At 47.0% G+C, this 13,433-nt stretch overlaps 1 protein-coding gene across 1 annotated transcript in view; it reads right to left on the bottom strand.

Annotated features, from left to right (window-relative positions):
* Window positions 1-13,433, bottom strand: part of CCDC42 (coiled-coil domain containing 42) — a 66,838-nt gene that overhangs the window by 32,453 nt on the left and 20,952 nt on the right. Inside the window, exons 3-5 of the mRNA XM_060252863.1 lie at window positions 8,318-8,422; window positions 5,158-5,355; window positions 1,707-1,928 (exon numbers count right to left, since the gene is read on the bottom strand). Of these exons, the coding sequence (XP_060108846.1) occupies window positions 1,707-1,928; window positions 5,158-5,355; window positions 8,318-8,422 (525 nt within the window). The remainder of the gene's footprint in view (window positions 1-1,706; window positions 1,929-5,157; window positions 5,356-8,317; window positions 8,423-13,433) is intronic.

The raw sequence follows: 13,433 nt of genomic DNA, 5'->3' as shown, positions 1-13,433 counted from the left end.
CTAAGACAGCATCATCCAAGGCTGGGAGTTGGATGCACAAATCACCCCCCCTCGATTCAGGCACAGGACCTCCATCTTAGGAGATGCCAGTTTGGTGTAGTGGTTAAGTGTGCAGACTCTGGGTCAAGAGGTCACAATTGACCATGTCAACTGCTGCTGACAGATCAAGAAGAATCAGCAGCGCCACCCCGCCTTGGTCCAGATGCTCATCTGTGAGGGTGATTCATACCATCTCTGTCCCATGGCCTGGGCGGAAATTGGACTGGAATGGGTCCAGGGCGGATGTTTCATCCAGGAAAACCTGCAGCTGCTCCGCCACTGCTTTCTCAACTACCTTTCCCAGGAATGGTAACTTCGAAACTGGGCAATAGTTAGCTAATACCCTAGGGTCCTGTGATGGTTTTTTCAAAAGCAGCTGAATCACTGCCTTCTTTAATTTCTCTGGAAATGTCCCTGTTTCCAGGGACAAGTTGACAATATCACCCAGAGAGTCCCTGACACCACCCTGGCAAGCCTTCACAAGCCAGGATGGGCAGGGATCCAGGGGGCAAGTTGTAGGCTTCACCGCAGCCAGGGTCCTGTCTTCATCCTCCAATGTGAGTCAACTGAAGTGGTCCAATGTAGGACCAGACGACGGGCAAGGGGCTTCCAGTTCACATACTGTATCAACCATGGCTGGAGGTCCTGGTGGAGAGTCAAGCTTTTATCTGTGAAATACATTGCAAAGGCCTCAGAACCAATATCCAATTCCCTATCTTTTTGATTGCTCGATGGCAGGACTGTCAAAGACCGAATTACTCTAAATAATTGAGCTGAGAGCGACTTTGCAGACTCTATGGAGGCCGCATAGAATACTTTCTTAGCAGACTTCATAGCCTTCTCGTAGACTTTCATAAGCGTTCTATAAGAGGTTCTAGACTCTTCGTCACGAGCACACCACTGCACTCCTCTGTCTAAGCTGTTGTTTCATCCTTAGCAGGTCCAAGGAGTACCAAGGAGCTGCCTTCGTACAATAGTGAAGAGGGCACCAGAGGGTGATGTTGTCAATGGCAATGAAGAGCTGAGAATACCAGTCCTCCACGAGCTCATCTAACGACCCACCAGGGGGCATCGGATCCCACAGAGCTTCCTGAAGCTGCTCTGGGTCCATTTGGCTCCACGGGCAAGCATAAATCTACTCACCGCCTAAACAGGTCAGAAGTCGTAGGTCCAGCCGGACTTCCAAGGCATAGTGGTCTGATGCATCATCAATGCATTATCAATGACTTACAACCTCTACTGGACAATGACAGCTCTTTTTCACAAGTATTGGCCTCCACATAAATTGGTCCCCTTTTCTTATGCACAGACAACCCCCCAATCTCAATTCAGCTTCCATAAATCATTGATAATGTTATACGCTAATTTGCTGATCAACCTCTGTCTACAAATTTGAATGGTTTTCTTCCATTTCATTATATCTCAAGAAGTGTGCATGCACACGAAAGCTCATACCTAGAATAAAACTTTGTTGGTCTTATATGTGCGACTGGACTCTAACTTCATTTTATGGCACTTAAGTTTTTGGAAGAGGAAGTGATGAACTCCACCAATTTTATCCTTCTCCTGCTTCATCTGACTTAGTTGAATTAACATTTGTTCAGGGGTCAGGGGTTAATAGACCATTCTCTCTCCTTGTGATGATAAAACCCCACCCCATCTCTTACCCAGACGATGACTTCACTGCGAGCGTGGTCAAAGCGCATCTGTAGGCGGGCCAGCTCATTGTTGTGCTGCAAGATCTCGTCATCTTTCTCCTCTTTGTAACGGGCAAGGTGGACTTTGGCTTGTTCTATCATCTCCAACCCTTCCTGAGCTGACTGCACAAGATCCCGGTGCATCCCAACCAGTGTCTTATAGCGGCCAATGACCTCCCGGATCTCTTCAAACTGCAAGGGATGTTTTGTGTTACTTTTCTGCACTCTGAGAAACTGGTTTTTACTTCTTTGAGAGCCCAGTACAAATCACAAGACCACAGGCATCTTTACAGCCACTAACAGAAAGTCAGTTTAGAACCAGTTCGGTGTAGTGGTTAAGAGCACAGACTCTAATCTGGGAGAACCAGGTTTGATTCTTCACTCCTTCACATGAGCTTCTGATGTGACCTTGGGTCAGTCACAAGTTCCTCAGAGGTGTTCTCTCAAAAGAGCGCTCTCAGCCCCACCTACATCACAGGTTGTCTGTTGTGGGGAGGGGAAAGGAAAGGAGATTGTAAACCACTCTGAGAAAAGGGTGGGGTATAAATCTATTCTCCTCCTCCTCCTCTTTCACAGTACCTTGAACATGAAGATACTGCTTGGCAATACACATTGTATGCAATGCCAGGAATGGAATGGGAAGCTAAAGAAGTCCTGGAAAAGGCAACATACCCCTCATTGATAGAGAGGCAAAGAGGCAGCTGGAAAGAAAAGAGATAGCAATGTGCCCCTCTTTGCACCTGCATCAACAAAAGGCGAAGCTGGCCATTACTCTGACCTTGCTCCTTCTTGTCACTACACAGGGTGAACTTGGGTGCCACTGCACCATGGCTATTCCTGGCTGGCTGCACTATACCCAGGACAGCAGGGCAAAGCCAGGCATTGCCATGCCCCTCAATAGCAGCTGCACTGAGCTTAAAATTGCACAGGACAAAGCCTAGCATTGCCATGGTCCTCCTGTCTGCTAAAGCCAAGTGGCCCACCAGGATTCTTCTCAGAATGGCCAACCTGACCCTGCAGCTTGGCTTGGGAAGCTGCGCACAGAGGTATAAAACTGGTTGTCACCCTCTTATTATAATATAAGATGCCTTTGACCTCAGCTGTGCTGCGGAGCCTGGATCTACAACCTGCATTCCTGAACTTAACAAAGACTGAAAAGTCATCAAGATGCACATTCTCCAGCATTGTTCCATGTTTCAGTTCTGCAATATAGAACTCATGGTCTGTATGGGTATCACTGCAAAAAATATTAATCTGCAAATGTGTTGTGTTCCAGAGTCAGATACAACATAAGGACATAAGGACATAAGAGAAGCCATGTTGGATCAGGCCAATGGCCCATCCAGTCCAACACTCTGTGTCACATAAGAACATAAGAGAAGCCCTGTTGGATCAGGCCAGTGGCCCCTCCAGCCCAACACTCTGTGTCACATAAGAGAAGCCCTGTTGGATCAGGCCAATGGCCCATCCAGTCCAACACTCTGTGTCACACAGTGACCAATATGTGTGTGTGTGTTTATATAAACACACACACATATACATACATACACACACACACACATATATAATAGCCACTGATGGACATCTGCTCTATATTTTTATCCAATCCCCTCTTAAAATTGGCTATGCTTGTAGCCACCACCACCTCCTATGGCAGTGAATTCCACTTCCCTTTGGGTGAAGAAGTACTTCCTTTTATCCGTTTTAACCCGACTGCTAGGCATCTCCAAAAAAGGGTCCAGGCAAATAGGTGTGAGAAACCTCAGCTTGAGACCCTGGAGAGCCACTGCCAGTCTGAGAAGACAATACTGACTTTGATGGACCGAGGGTCTGATTCAGTATAAGGCAGCTTCATATGTTCATATGTTCAATTTCATTGAATGCCCACGAGTTCTTGTATTGTGAGAAAGGGAGAAAAGGATTTCTTTCTCTATTTTCTCCATCCCATGCATAATCTTGTAAACTTCTGTCATGTCACCCCACAGTCTATGTTTCTCCAAGCTAAAGAGCCCCAAGCGTTTTAACCTTTCTTCATAGGAAAAGTGTTCCAAACCTTTAATCAGTCTAGTTGCCCTTTTCTGGATTTTTTCCAATGCTATAATATCTTTTTTGAGGTGTGGTGACCAGAATTGTACACAGTATTCCAAATGAGACTGCACCATCGATTTATACAGGGGCATTATGATACTGGCTGATTTGTTTTCAATTCCCTTCCTAATAATTCCCAGCATGGCATTGGCCTTTTTTATTGCAATCGCACACTGTCTTGACATTTTCAGTGAGTTATCTACCATGACCCCAAGATCTCTCTCTTGGTCAGTCTCTGCCAGTTCACAACCGATCAACTTGTATTTGTAGCTGGGATTCTTGGCCCCAATGTGCATTACTTTGCACTTGGCCACATTGAACCTCATCTGCCACATTGATGCCCACTCACTCAGCCTCAACAGATCCCTTTGGAGTGCCTCACAATCCTCTCTGGTTCTCACCACCCTGAACAATTTTGTGTCATTTGCAAACTTGGCCACTTACTCCCAACTCCAGATCATTACTGCTTACTCCCAACTCCAGATCATTAATGAACAAATTAAAGAGCATGGGACCCAGTACTGAGCCCTGCAGCACCCCACTGCTTACCATCCTCCACTGTGAAGACTGCCCATTTATACTCACTCTCTGCTTCCTATTAATTAGCCAGTTTTTGATCCACAAGAGGACCTGTCCTTTTACTCCATGACTCTTGAGCTTACTAAGGAGCCTTTGATGAGGAGCTTTATCAAAAGCTTTCTGGAAGTCAAGGTAAACAACATCTATTGGATACCCTTTGTCCAGATGTTTGTTCACCCCCTCAAAGAACTGTAACAGGTTACTGAGGCAAGACCTTCCCTTACAGAACCCATGCTGAGTCTTCCTCAATAACTTGTGTTCATCAATGTGCCTACTTATTCTGTCCTTGATAATGGTTTCTACCAACTTTCCCGGTATTGAAGTCAGACTGACTGGCCTGTAATTTCCCAGATCTCCTCTGGAACCCTTTTTAAAGATGGGGGTGACATTTGCTACCTTCCAGTCCTCAGGAATGGAGGCAGATTCCAATGAAAGATTACATATTTTTGTCAGGAGATCCACAAGTTCAACTTTGAGTTCTTTCAGAACTCTTGGATGTATGCCATTCAGACCTGGTGACTTATTAGTTTTTAATTCATCAATCAGTTGTAGGACCTCCTCTCTTGTCACCTCAATCTGACTCACGTCTTTCAACACCCCTTCCAAAATTAGTGGTTCTGGAGTGGACAACCATGGCAAAGTCCCTGCTTTGTCCACTTCAGTGGTTTAGTGAGCAAGGATCATGTGAAAAGCTGCTGTTTGGAGAGACCCTGAGATTTTGCTTCCTTTCCCAGTAGTCTGTCTGCATACGTACTTCTGAGATCTCAACAACCTTCTCTAGGTACTTGTTGAAGATGGAGTACTGCTGTAGTTTGTTGTAGAGCCGCTGATGTTGCTGTTTCAAAGAGGCCATCTCCAGCTTGGCCTTGGCCAGCTCCTTCACTCGTTGCTTCTTCAGTTCCCTCTCCTTGTTAGCTTTCTTCAGAGCTCTGATCCGTTTTTGATCATTCTCCTAATGTTGAACCCCCAGACAGTACATAGTTTTTTTGGGGAAAATTGAGACAACAGGTTACTGGTAGCAGGAAGTGGAGGAGGGTCTATTGCCCCCTCTTTCGGACTATATGGGGTTCTTATGACAGAAAGTTTTTCTTCCATGTGTGCTAAATATCTGAATGTAAGTGAATTAGAGAGCTAGTCTGGTGTAATGTTTAAGTGCACAGACATTTATTTGGGAGAACCAGGTTTGACTCCCCACTCCTCCACTTGCAGCTGCTGGAATGGCCTTGGGTCAGCCCTAGATCTTGCAAAGCTGTCCTTGAAAGGGCAACTTCTGTGAGAGCTCTCTCAGCCCCACCTACCTCACAGGGTGTCTGTTGTGGGGGAGGAAGATAAATGAGATTGTAAGCCACTCTGAGATTCATAGGGCTGAGTAAAAGGGGGGAAGCCTGACTCAACTATTACCTTCTTTAATAATAATAATAATAATAATAATAATAATAATAATAATAATAATAATAATAATAATAATAATAATAATAATAATAAGTTTTTATTTATACCCCACCCTCCCCACCAAGGCAGGCTCAGGGCGGCTTACAAAGCATGATATAATATCATGGCATAACAATAAACAGATAATAAAATCAATAAACAAAGGCATAGATACAATATATAAATTAATATTAAAATTAAGCTATTAAAATTAAACTAAAAACAATACAATGGTGCTACAATCTCTGTTTATCCAAGATAGCATAATATTAGTTCTGGTTCCATCTTAAAAGGCTAATTGGAAGAGGGCGGTTTTGCAGGCCCTACGGAACTGATTGAGATCTTGTAGGGCCTGCACCTCTTCCGGCAGCTGATTCCACCATTGGGGTGCTTTTATGGAGAAGGCCTGCTTCCTGGTTGTTTTAAGTTTGGCCTCCTTAGGCCCAGGGATTTTCAAAAGATTTTGTGAGCTGGAGCGCAGTGCTCTTTGGGGAACATATGGAGAGAGGCGGTCCCTAAGGTAGGCAGGTCCTCGGCCATATAGGGCTTTAAAGGTAATAACCAGCACCTTGTAACGAACCTGGTATACAATTGGCAGCCAGTGTAGTTCCCGCAGCCTAGGCCACACGTGTTCCCACTGAGGTAGTCCCACCAGCAGCCTGGCTGCTGTGTTCTGCACTAGCTGCAGTTTCCGGGTTCGGTACAGGAGCAGCCCCAGGTAGAGGGCATTACAGTAGTCCAATCTCGAGGTGACCGTCGCATGAATCACTGTTGCCAGGTCGCCTCGCTCCAGGAAGGGGGCCAACTGCCTCGCCCGTCTAAGGTGAAAGAAGGCGGATTTGGCAGTGGCAGCTATCTGGGCCTCCATTGTCAGGGAAGACTCCAGTAGCACTCCCAAGTTCCTGACCTCGTGCACTGGTACCTGTGGCGCCCCGTCAAAAGCTGGAAGGGGAATCCCTCCTTACGGACCGCTGCGACCTAGGCAAAGGACCTCTGTCTTTGCTGGATTCAATTTCAGCCCGTTCAGCTTGATCCAATCAGCCACGGCTTGCAATGCCTGGTCCAGATCTACAGGGACGTCGGCAGCCTGGCCGCCCATCAATAGATAGAGCTGGGTGTCATCAGCATACTGGTGACAACCCAGCCCATATCCCCAGGCAATCTGGGCAAGGGGGCGCATGTAGGTGTTAAATAACATTGGAGAGAGAACCGCCCCCTGGGGCACCCCACAATTAAGTGGGTGCCTCTGGGACAGCTCTCCCCCAATCACCACCCTTTGTCCCTGACCTTCAAGGAAAGAGGAAAGCCACTGTAAGGCTAACCCCTGAATCCCTGTGTTGGCGAGGCGGCGGGTCAGCAGCTGGTGATCGACCATATTGAACGCCGCCGATAGGTCTAGCAACAGCAGTACCGCCACACCGCTTCAATCCAGATGTTGCCGGAGATCATCCATGAGGGCAACCAGCACTGTCTCTGTCCCGTGGCCCGGGCAGAAGCCGGACTGAAAAGGATCTAAGGTGGAAGCATCATCCAGAAAGCTCTGCAACTGCAGCGCCGCAGCCCTCTCTATAAAGGGCAAATTTGAGACCGGCCGGTAATGTGCCAATTCGGCCGGATCTGATGTAACCTTTTTCAGGAGGGAGCTTTAGAGCTATAGATAGTGTCCTAACCAATCCTTTTGAGCCTGGCCTAGCACCAGGGTGAGTTAAGAATGGCTTTAAAGATACTGCTGTGGAAATTCAAGATTCTTAGTGCTCACACTGCTCCTGCTTAGAATCTGTCTTGCAAACTCCATTGGCCATATGGTTCTGTAGAATACAGCTGTCCAGTATTTCATGACTCTAATTTTTTTCCCAATGATCCCAATGTTAATGGTATTCACTACCAGAACCTGTCTTACTATGTTCGGTTGCACACAGAAGGCCTAATTAGAATTTCCTACAGTACCACTCTGCCAATCCTGCTGCCCTCAATAACTGAGCAAATAATATCTTGCTTTACACCTACCACCATGTATTATTACCTAATATGCATAATTGCTTAATGTTGAATTGTTTTAAAAATGTATAGTTTAGCGTTATTTTAATAACCGTTGGTTGAATTGCAGAATGTGTGCCCTACTTGCACTCAGTCACCACACTTACACATGGCCACATTCCTTCTGCTGGATCAGACTACTGTCCCATCAAGGTCCATATTATCTATTCAGACTGGTGGTGGCTCTCCAGGATCTTTCACATCTGTTACTTGCTCCTTGTCACTTTAGATGCCAGGAACTGAACCTGAGACCTTCTAATGCAAAGCAGAGGCTCTGGTACTGAGTCACAGCCTTTGCCCACTCTAATTAACTCAGGGCAGAGCACCTAATTTGTGAATGTTAGTGTTTTCCATGAAGCTTGTCTGATGAGAAAAGACAAGGCAGCAGGTATTATTTTGGTTTTGGAACAGGGACCAAGGACCAAGGACGTGCAAGGGACCAATACCTGTATGAATTGCTCAAATTTCCTAATGTATGCTTTCAATTGGACTTCTTTTGCACCAAGTTCCTCCCACCGGTTGTTCAGGGCTTCCATTCTTGTCTTGAATGCCTGGAACATCAAAAAAGGAAAGACAGAGGTCACATATCTTATTCCAGTGGACTTTGAAGATTCTGTATCCACTACTGTACAGGTATAGGTAGGAGAAAGATATTGATATCTGGTCCCCATAAGTTGCTGCAGTCACTCAGGAATATGCTGAGGAAGATTTCAGTTAAACAGAGAATAACTATATTCAGAACAAACACAATGGGACAAATAAAAAAACAAAAGCTTCATAGCAGCTAACTTAGTTCCACCTAGAGAAAGAACCACAAGTAAAACCTGACTTGAAACAACTCCTGATTATGGTCCCCTGGAAACATGTAACAGACCTCTTCATATTATAGTCCTGATGGACTAGAAAATTGTTCTGGTACAGTAACTATGGATGGAATACAACAATGTGTGATTAGCTGGCAATTAAACATTGACCATATGGCTTTGTAGAATCACAGAATCATAGAGTTGGAAGGGACTTCAGAGCCATCTAGTCTAACCCACTGCACAATGCAGCAAACTCACAAATGCCTCCCTCGCACATGTATATCCCCAGTGGCTCCAAACCCAGAAGATGACAAAATCCTCCAGGATCCCTAGCCAAACTGGCCTGGAGAAAAATTTATTGCTGACTCCAAAGTGACAATTAGCATTTTCTTGGGCGTGTAGGGAAGGGCCACAAGAACTAAGCACTCATGCAACTTTTCTACACTCCCTCTGCCTAATTCACAGAATCAGCATTGCTGTCAGATGGCCATCTATGCTTAAAAACCTCTAAGGAAGGAGAGCCCAACACCTCCCGAAGAAGGAGGAACCATTCTACTGAGGAACCATTCTGTCAGGATGTTCTCCCTAATGTTTAGCCAGAAACTCTTTTGATTTAATTTCAACTCATTGGTTCTGGTCCTACCTTCTGGGGCCACAGAAAACAATTCCGCACCATCCTCTATATGACAGCTCATCAGGTACTTGAAGATGGTGATCATATCACCTCTCAGTCTCTTCTTCAGGCTAAACATACGCAGCTCTTTGAACCTTTCCTCATAGGACTTGAACTCTAGACCCCTCACCATCTTTGTTGCCCTTCTCTGGACCCATTCCAGCTTGTCTATATCCTTCTTAAATTGTGATGCCCAAAACTGAACACAATACTATAGGTGAAGTCTAACCACAGCAGAGTAAAGTGATACCATCATTTCACTTGATCAGGCCACACCCCCTGATGCCTAAACAGCCAGAACTTTGTTCCTGTGTGCTCCTGCTCAGAAAAAGCCTTGGGTTAGGGTCTGGCGTGGGATGTCGGAGAGGGATTGGTGATCTGGCTGGTGTACTGTCCACCTAACGCACCAGCTAGCGCCTTACCATCCCTGATGGCAGGCTGGGCGTTGGAGTACCCAGGGCTTATGGTCCTGGGTGATTTCAACGTCCATGCCGATGACATGGCCTCCACTCAGGTGATGGGTCTAGTGTCTTCCATGGGGACACTAGGACTCTCTCAATTTGTTACGACCCCCACGCAACAGGAAGGGCACACGTTAGATCTGATCTTTGCATCCGGGATCTTGGTGAATGATATCGCGGTAGAAGCGGTACCATGGTCAGACCACCTAGCCCTCAAGGTCCATATGGAGACACCACCTCAACCCTGTATGGGCAGAGAGCCTATTTTGTCTTGCCCGCGGAGCCTGATGGACCCAGAATGGTTCCAAATGGCCCTGAGGGATCCCTGGCCCCATGGCGATTCCCTTGATGACCTGGTAGAGGCCTGGCAAAACCAGCTATCTAAGGCTATCAATGAGATCGCACCTCGACACCCTCTGTGCGCTCGTATGAGGCTGGCTCCATGGTATACCTTGGAGCTACGTCAGCTGAAACAAGGGCTCAGATGACTGAGTGGCGGCAGTGGCAGCATACTCGGGATGAAGCGACGAGAACATCCTATAGAATGTTTATGAGGTCTTATGAGATGGCATTCAAGGCCGCAAAGAAAGATTACTTTGCGACCAAGATTGCATCTGCAAATTCGCGCCCGGCACAATTGTTTAGAATAATTGGAAACCTTACTACACTGTCTCAAGGCAGACCAAATGTGAGAGAATTAGAGATAGGCTGTGAGGCTTTTGTGAAACATTTTGCAGATAAAATCACATTGCTCCACCAAGACCTGCCTATCACATTGGATACAGTACAGGAACTTGAGGCTCCGTGCCTGTCTTCTGGTTTAATTTTGGGTCACTTCGACCCACTCAGCCTGGAGGAAGTTGAAGGAATTCTCTCTGTTGCACGCCCAACAACTTGTGATTTGGACCCTTGCCCCTTTTGGCTGATTAAACCTTGCCAGAGGGAGCTCAGATGTCCTTTATGGGACATCATAAATAGATCTCTCTTGGAGGGGCACTTTCCAACACCCTTGAAAGAGGCTTTGGTCCATCCCCTCCTGAGAAAACGTACAGCAGACCTGCCGAATTGGCAAACTACCGACCGGTCTCTAATTTACCGTTTTTAGGTAATATTATCGAGAGGGCAGTGGCGTTGCAGCTGCAGAGTTTTCTGGATGATGCTTCCATCCTAAACCCTTGCCAGTCCGGCTTCCGTCCGGGCCATGGGACAGAGACAGTGCTGGTCGCCTTGGTAGATGACCTCCAGCGGCATCTGGATCGAGGTGGCATGGTGGTGCTGATGTTGTTAGATCTGTTGGCGGCGTTCGATATGGTCGACCATCAGCTACTGACCCGCTGCCTCGCCGACACAGGCGTTAGGGGGTTGGCCTTACAATGGCTTTCCTCCTTCCTCAAGGGATGGGGACAAAGCGTGGCAATCGGGAGTGAGCTGTCCCAGAGGCGCACACTAGATTGTGGGGTGCCCCAGGGAGCAGTTCTCTCCCCGATGTTATTTAACATCTACATGCGCCCCCTTGCCCAGATTGCCCGGAGGTTTGGGCTTGGTTGTCATCAATATGCAGATGACACCCAGCTCTATCTGCTAATGGATGGTCGACCTAACTGCATCCCAGGGAATCTGGACCAGGCTTTGCAGGCCGTGGCAACTTGGCTTAGGCTGAGTGGGTTGAAGCTGAACCCAACGAAGACAGATGTCCTTTGCGTGGGCCGCTGCGCTCTGGGGAGGGAAATACCTCTCCCGGTTTTTGACGGTGTACCGCTGAAAGCGGCGCACCAAGTCAGGAGACTGGGAGTTCTACTGGAGCCTTCATTATCAATGGAGGCCCAGATAGCAGCCACTGCCAAGTCGGCGTTCTTTCATCTGAAGCGGGCAAGGAAGTTGGCCCCTTTCCTAGATCATCGGGACCTAGCAACAGTGATTCATGCGACGGTCACCTCAAGATTGGATTACTGTAATGCCCTCTACATGGGGCTGCCTCTGTGCTGAACCCGGAAGCTGCAGCTGGTGCAGAACGCGGTGGCTAGGCTGTTACTATGGCTCCCGAAGTGGGAGCACATACAGCCAGGGCTGCGCGGACTGCACTGGCTGCCAGTTACATACTGGGTTCGCTACAAAGTGCTGGTTATTACCTTTAAAGCCCTACATGGTCGAGGACCTGCCTACCTGAGGGACCGTCTTTCCCCATACGAGCCCCAGAGAGCACTGAGGTCAGCAGTGAAGAACAAGCTGGCTATCCCCGGGCCAAAGGAGGCGAAACTGTAGAACACCCGCACACGGGCCTTCTCTATTGTAGCTCCACACCTAAGGAACCAGCTCCCGGAAGAGGTGCGGGCCCTACGGAGCCTTGACCAATTCCGCAGGGCCTGCAAGACCATCCTTTTTAGGACGGCCTTTGCAGACTGCTGATGGAAGGATTGCTGGATTGCTGGATTCGCCTAAGTGACTTTCGCCTAAGTGACTTTCATGTTAACTGACAGAATAGCACCAGAAATGCATACTGTTATTGTTAATTTATTGTTAATTGTAAATTAGAATGGTTTTAAGACTAATGCTGATTTTAAAAGTTTTGTATAATTATTGTATAGACATGTTGTTAGCCGCCCTGAGCCTGCCTAGGCGGGGAGGGCGGGATATAAATAAAATTTTATTATTATTATTATTATTATTATTATTATTATTATTATTATTACAATTACTGTTAGGGTTAGGTTAAATGTATCTTACATATCATACTGAAAAGTATGCCTTTGGGAATCATTACAGTCATTGGGGCCCATAGGGTTAGTGACTAGGTTTAGGATTACAGTTAGAGTGACGGTTAGGTTAGGGTTGCAGTTATAGACAATCCAAAATTGAATTTGACTTTTTAGTCACAGCATCAGACTGCTGACTCATGTTCAGTGCACGGGCCACTAAGACCCCTAGATTCTTTTCGTACATACTACTACCAAGACAAATCTCCTCCATTCTAGAAGAAGAAGAAGATATTGGATTTATATCCCGCCCTCCACTCCAAAGAGTCTCAGAGCGGCTCACAATCTCCTTTACCTTCCTCCCTCACAACAGAAACCCTGTGAGGTGGGTGGGGCTGGAGAGGGCTCTCACAGCAGCTGCCCTTTCAAGGACAACCTCTGCCTGAGCTATGGCTGACCCAAGGCCATGCCAGCAGGTGCAAGTGGAGGAGTGGGGAATCAAACAAGGTTCTCCCAGATAAGAGTCCGCACACTTAACCACTACACCAAACTGGATTCTATAATTATGCCTTTGATTTTTCCTACCTAAATGCAGAACTTCATACTTATCCCCATTAAAATTCATTTTATCATATTTTTCGGACCATTAGACGCATCTAGTTTTTAGAGGAGGAAAACAGGAAATTTTTTTTTGAAGCTGTGCACCCAGATCTGGGCACCTTCCCCCTCTCAATCCTGGCAAAACCAAAAAAACCTTCCAATCTTGCCAGTTAAACCACCTCTGGGAGCTTCTCAGCACTGCAAACACAGCACTGGGAGCAACTTCTGCAGCCTCTGCTTCCTGCTTCGGAGCCTCCGCCCAGCCCAGTCACCACACCCTGCCTGGCCTCTCCCTCTTCTTCGGGCCATGCAGTCGCTCCATGCTCAGG

This window comes from Heteronotia binoei, chromosome 13 (genome assembly GCF_032191835.1).
Source record: "Heteronotia binoei isolate CCM8104 ecotype False Entrance Well chromosome 13, APGP_CSIRO_Hbin_v1, whole genome shotgun sequence".
In the NCBI taxonomy this organism is placed as follows: domain Eukaryota; kingdom Metazoa; phylum Chordata; class Lepidosauria; order Squamata; family Gekkonidae; genus Heteronotia; species Heteronotia binoei.
The sequence above is the reverse complement of the archived record's forward strand: the minus strand, read 5'-3'. Positions and strand labels throughout refer to the sequence as shown.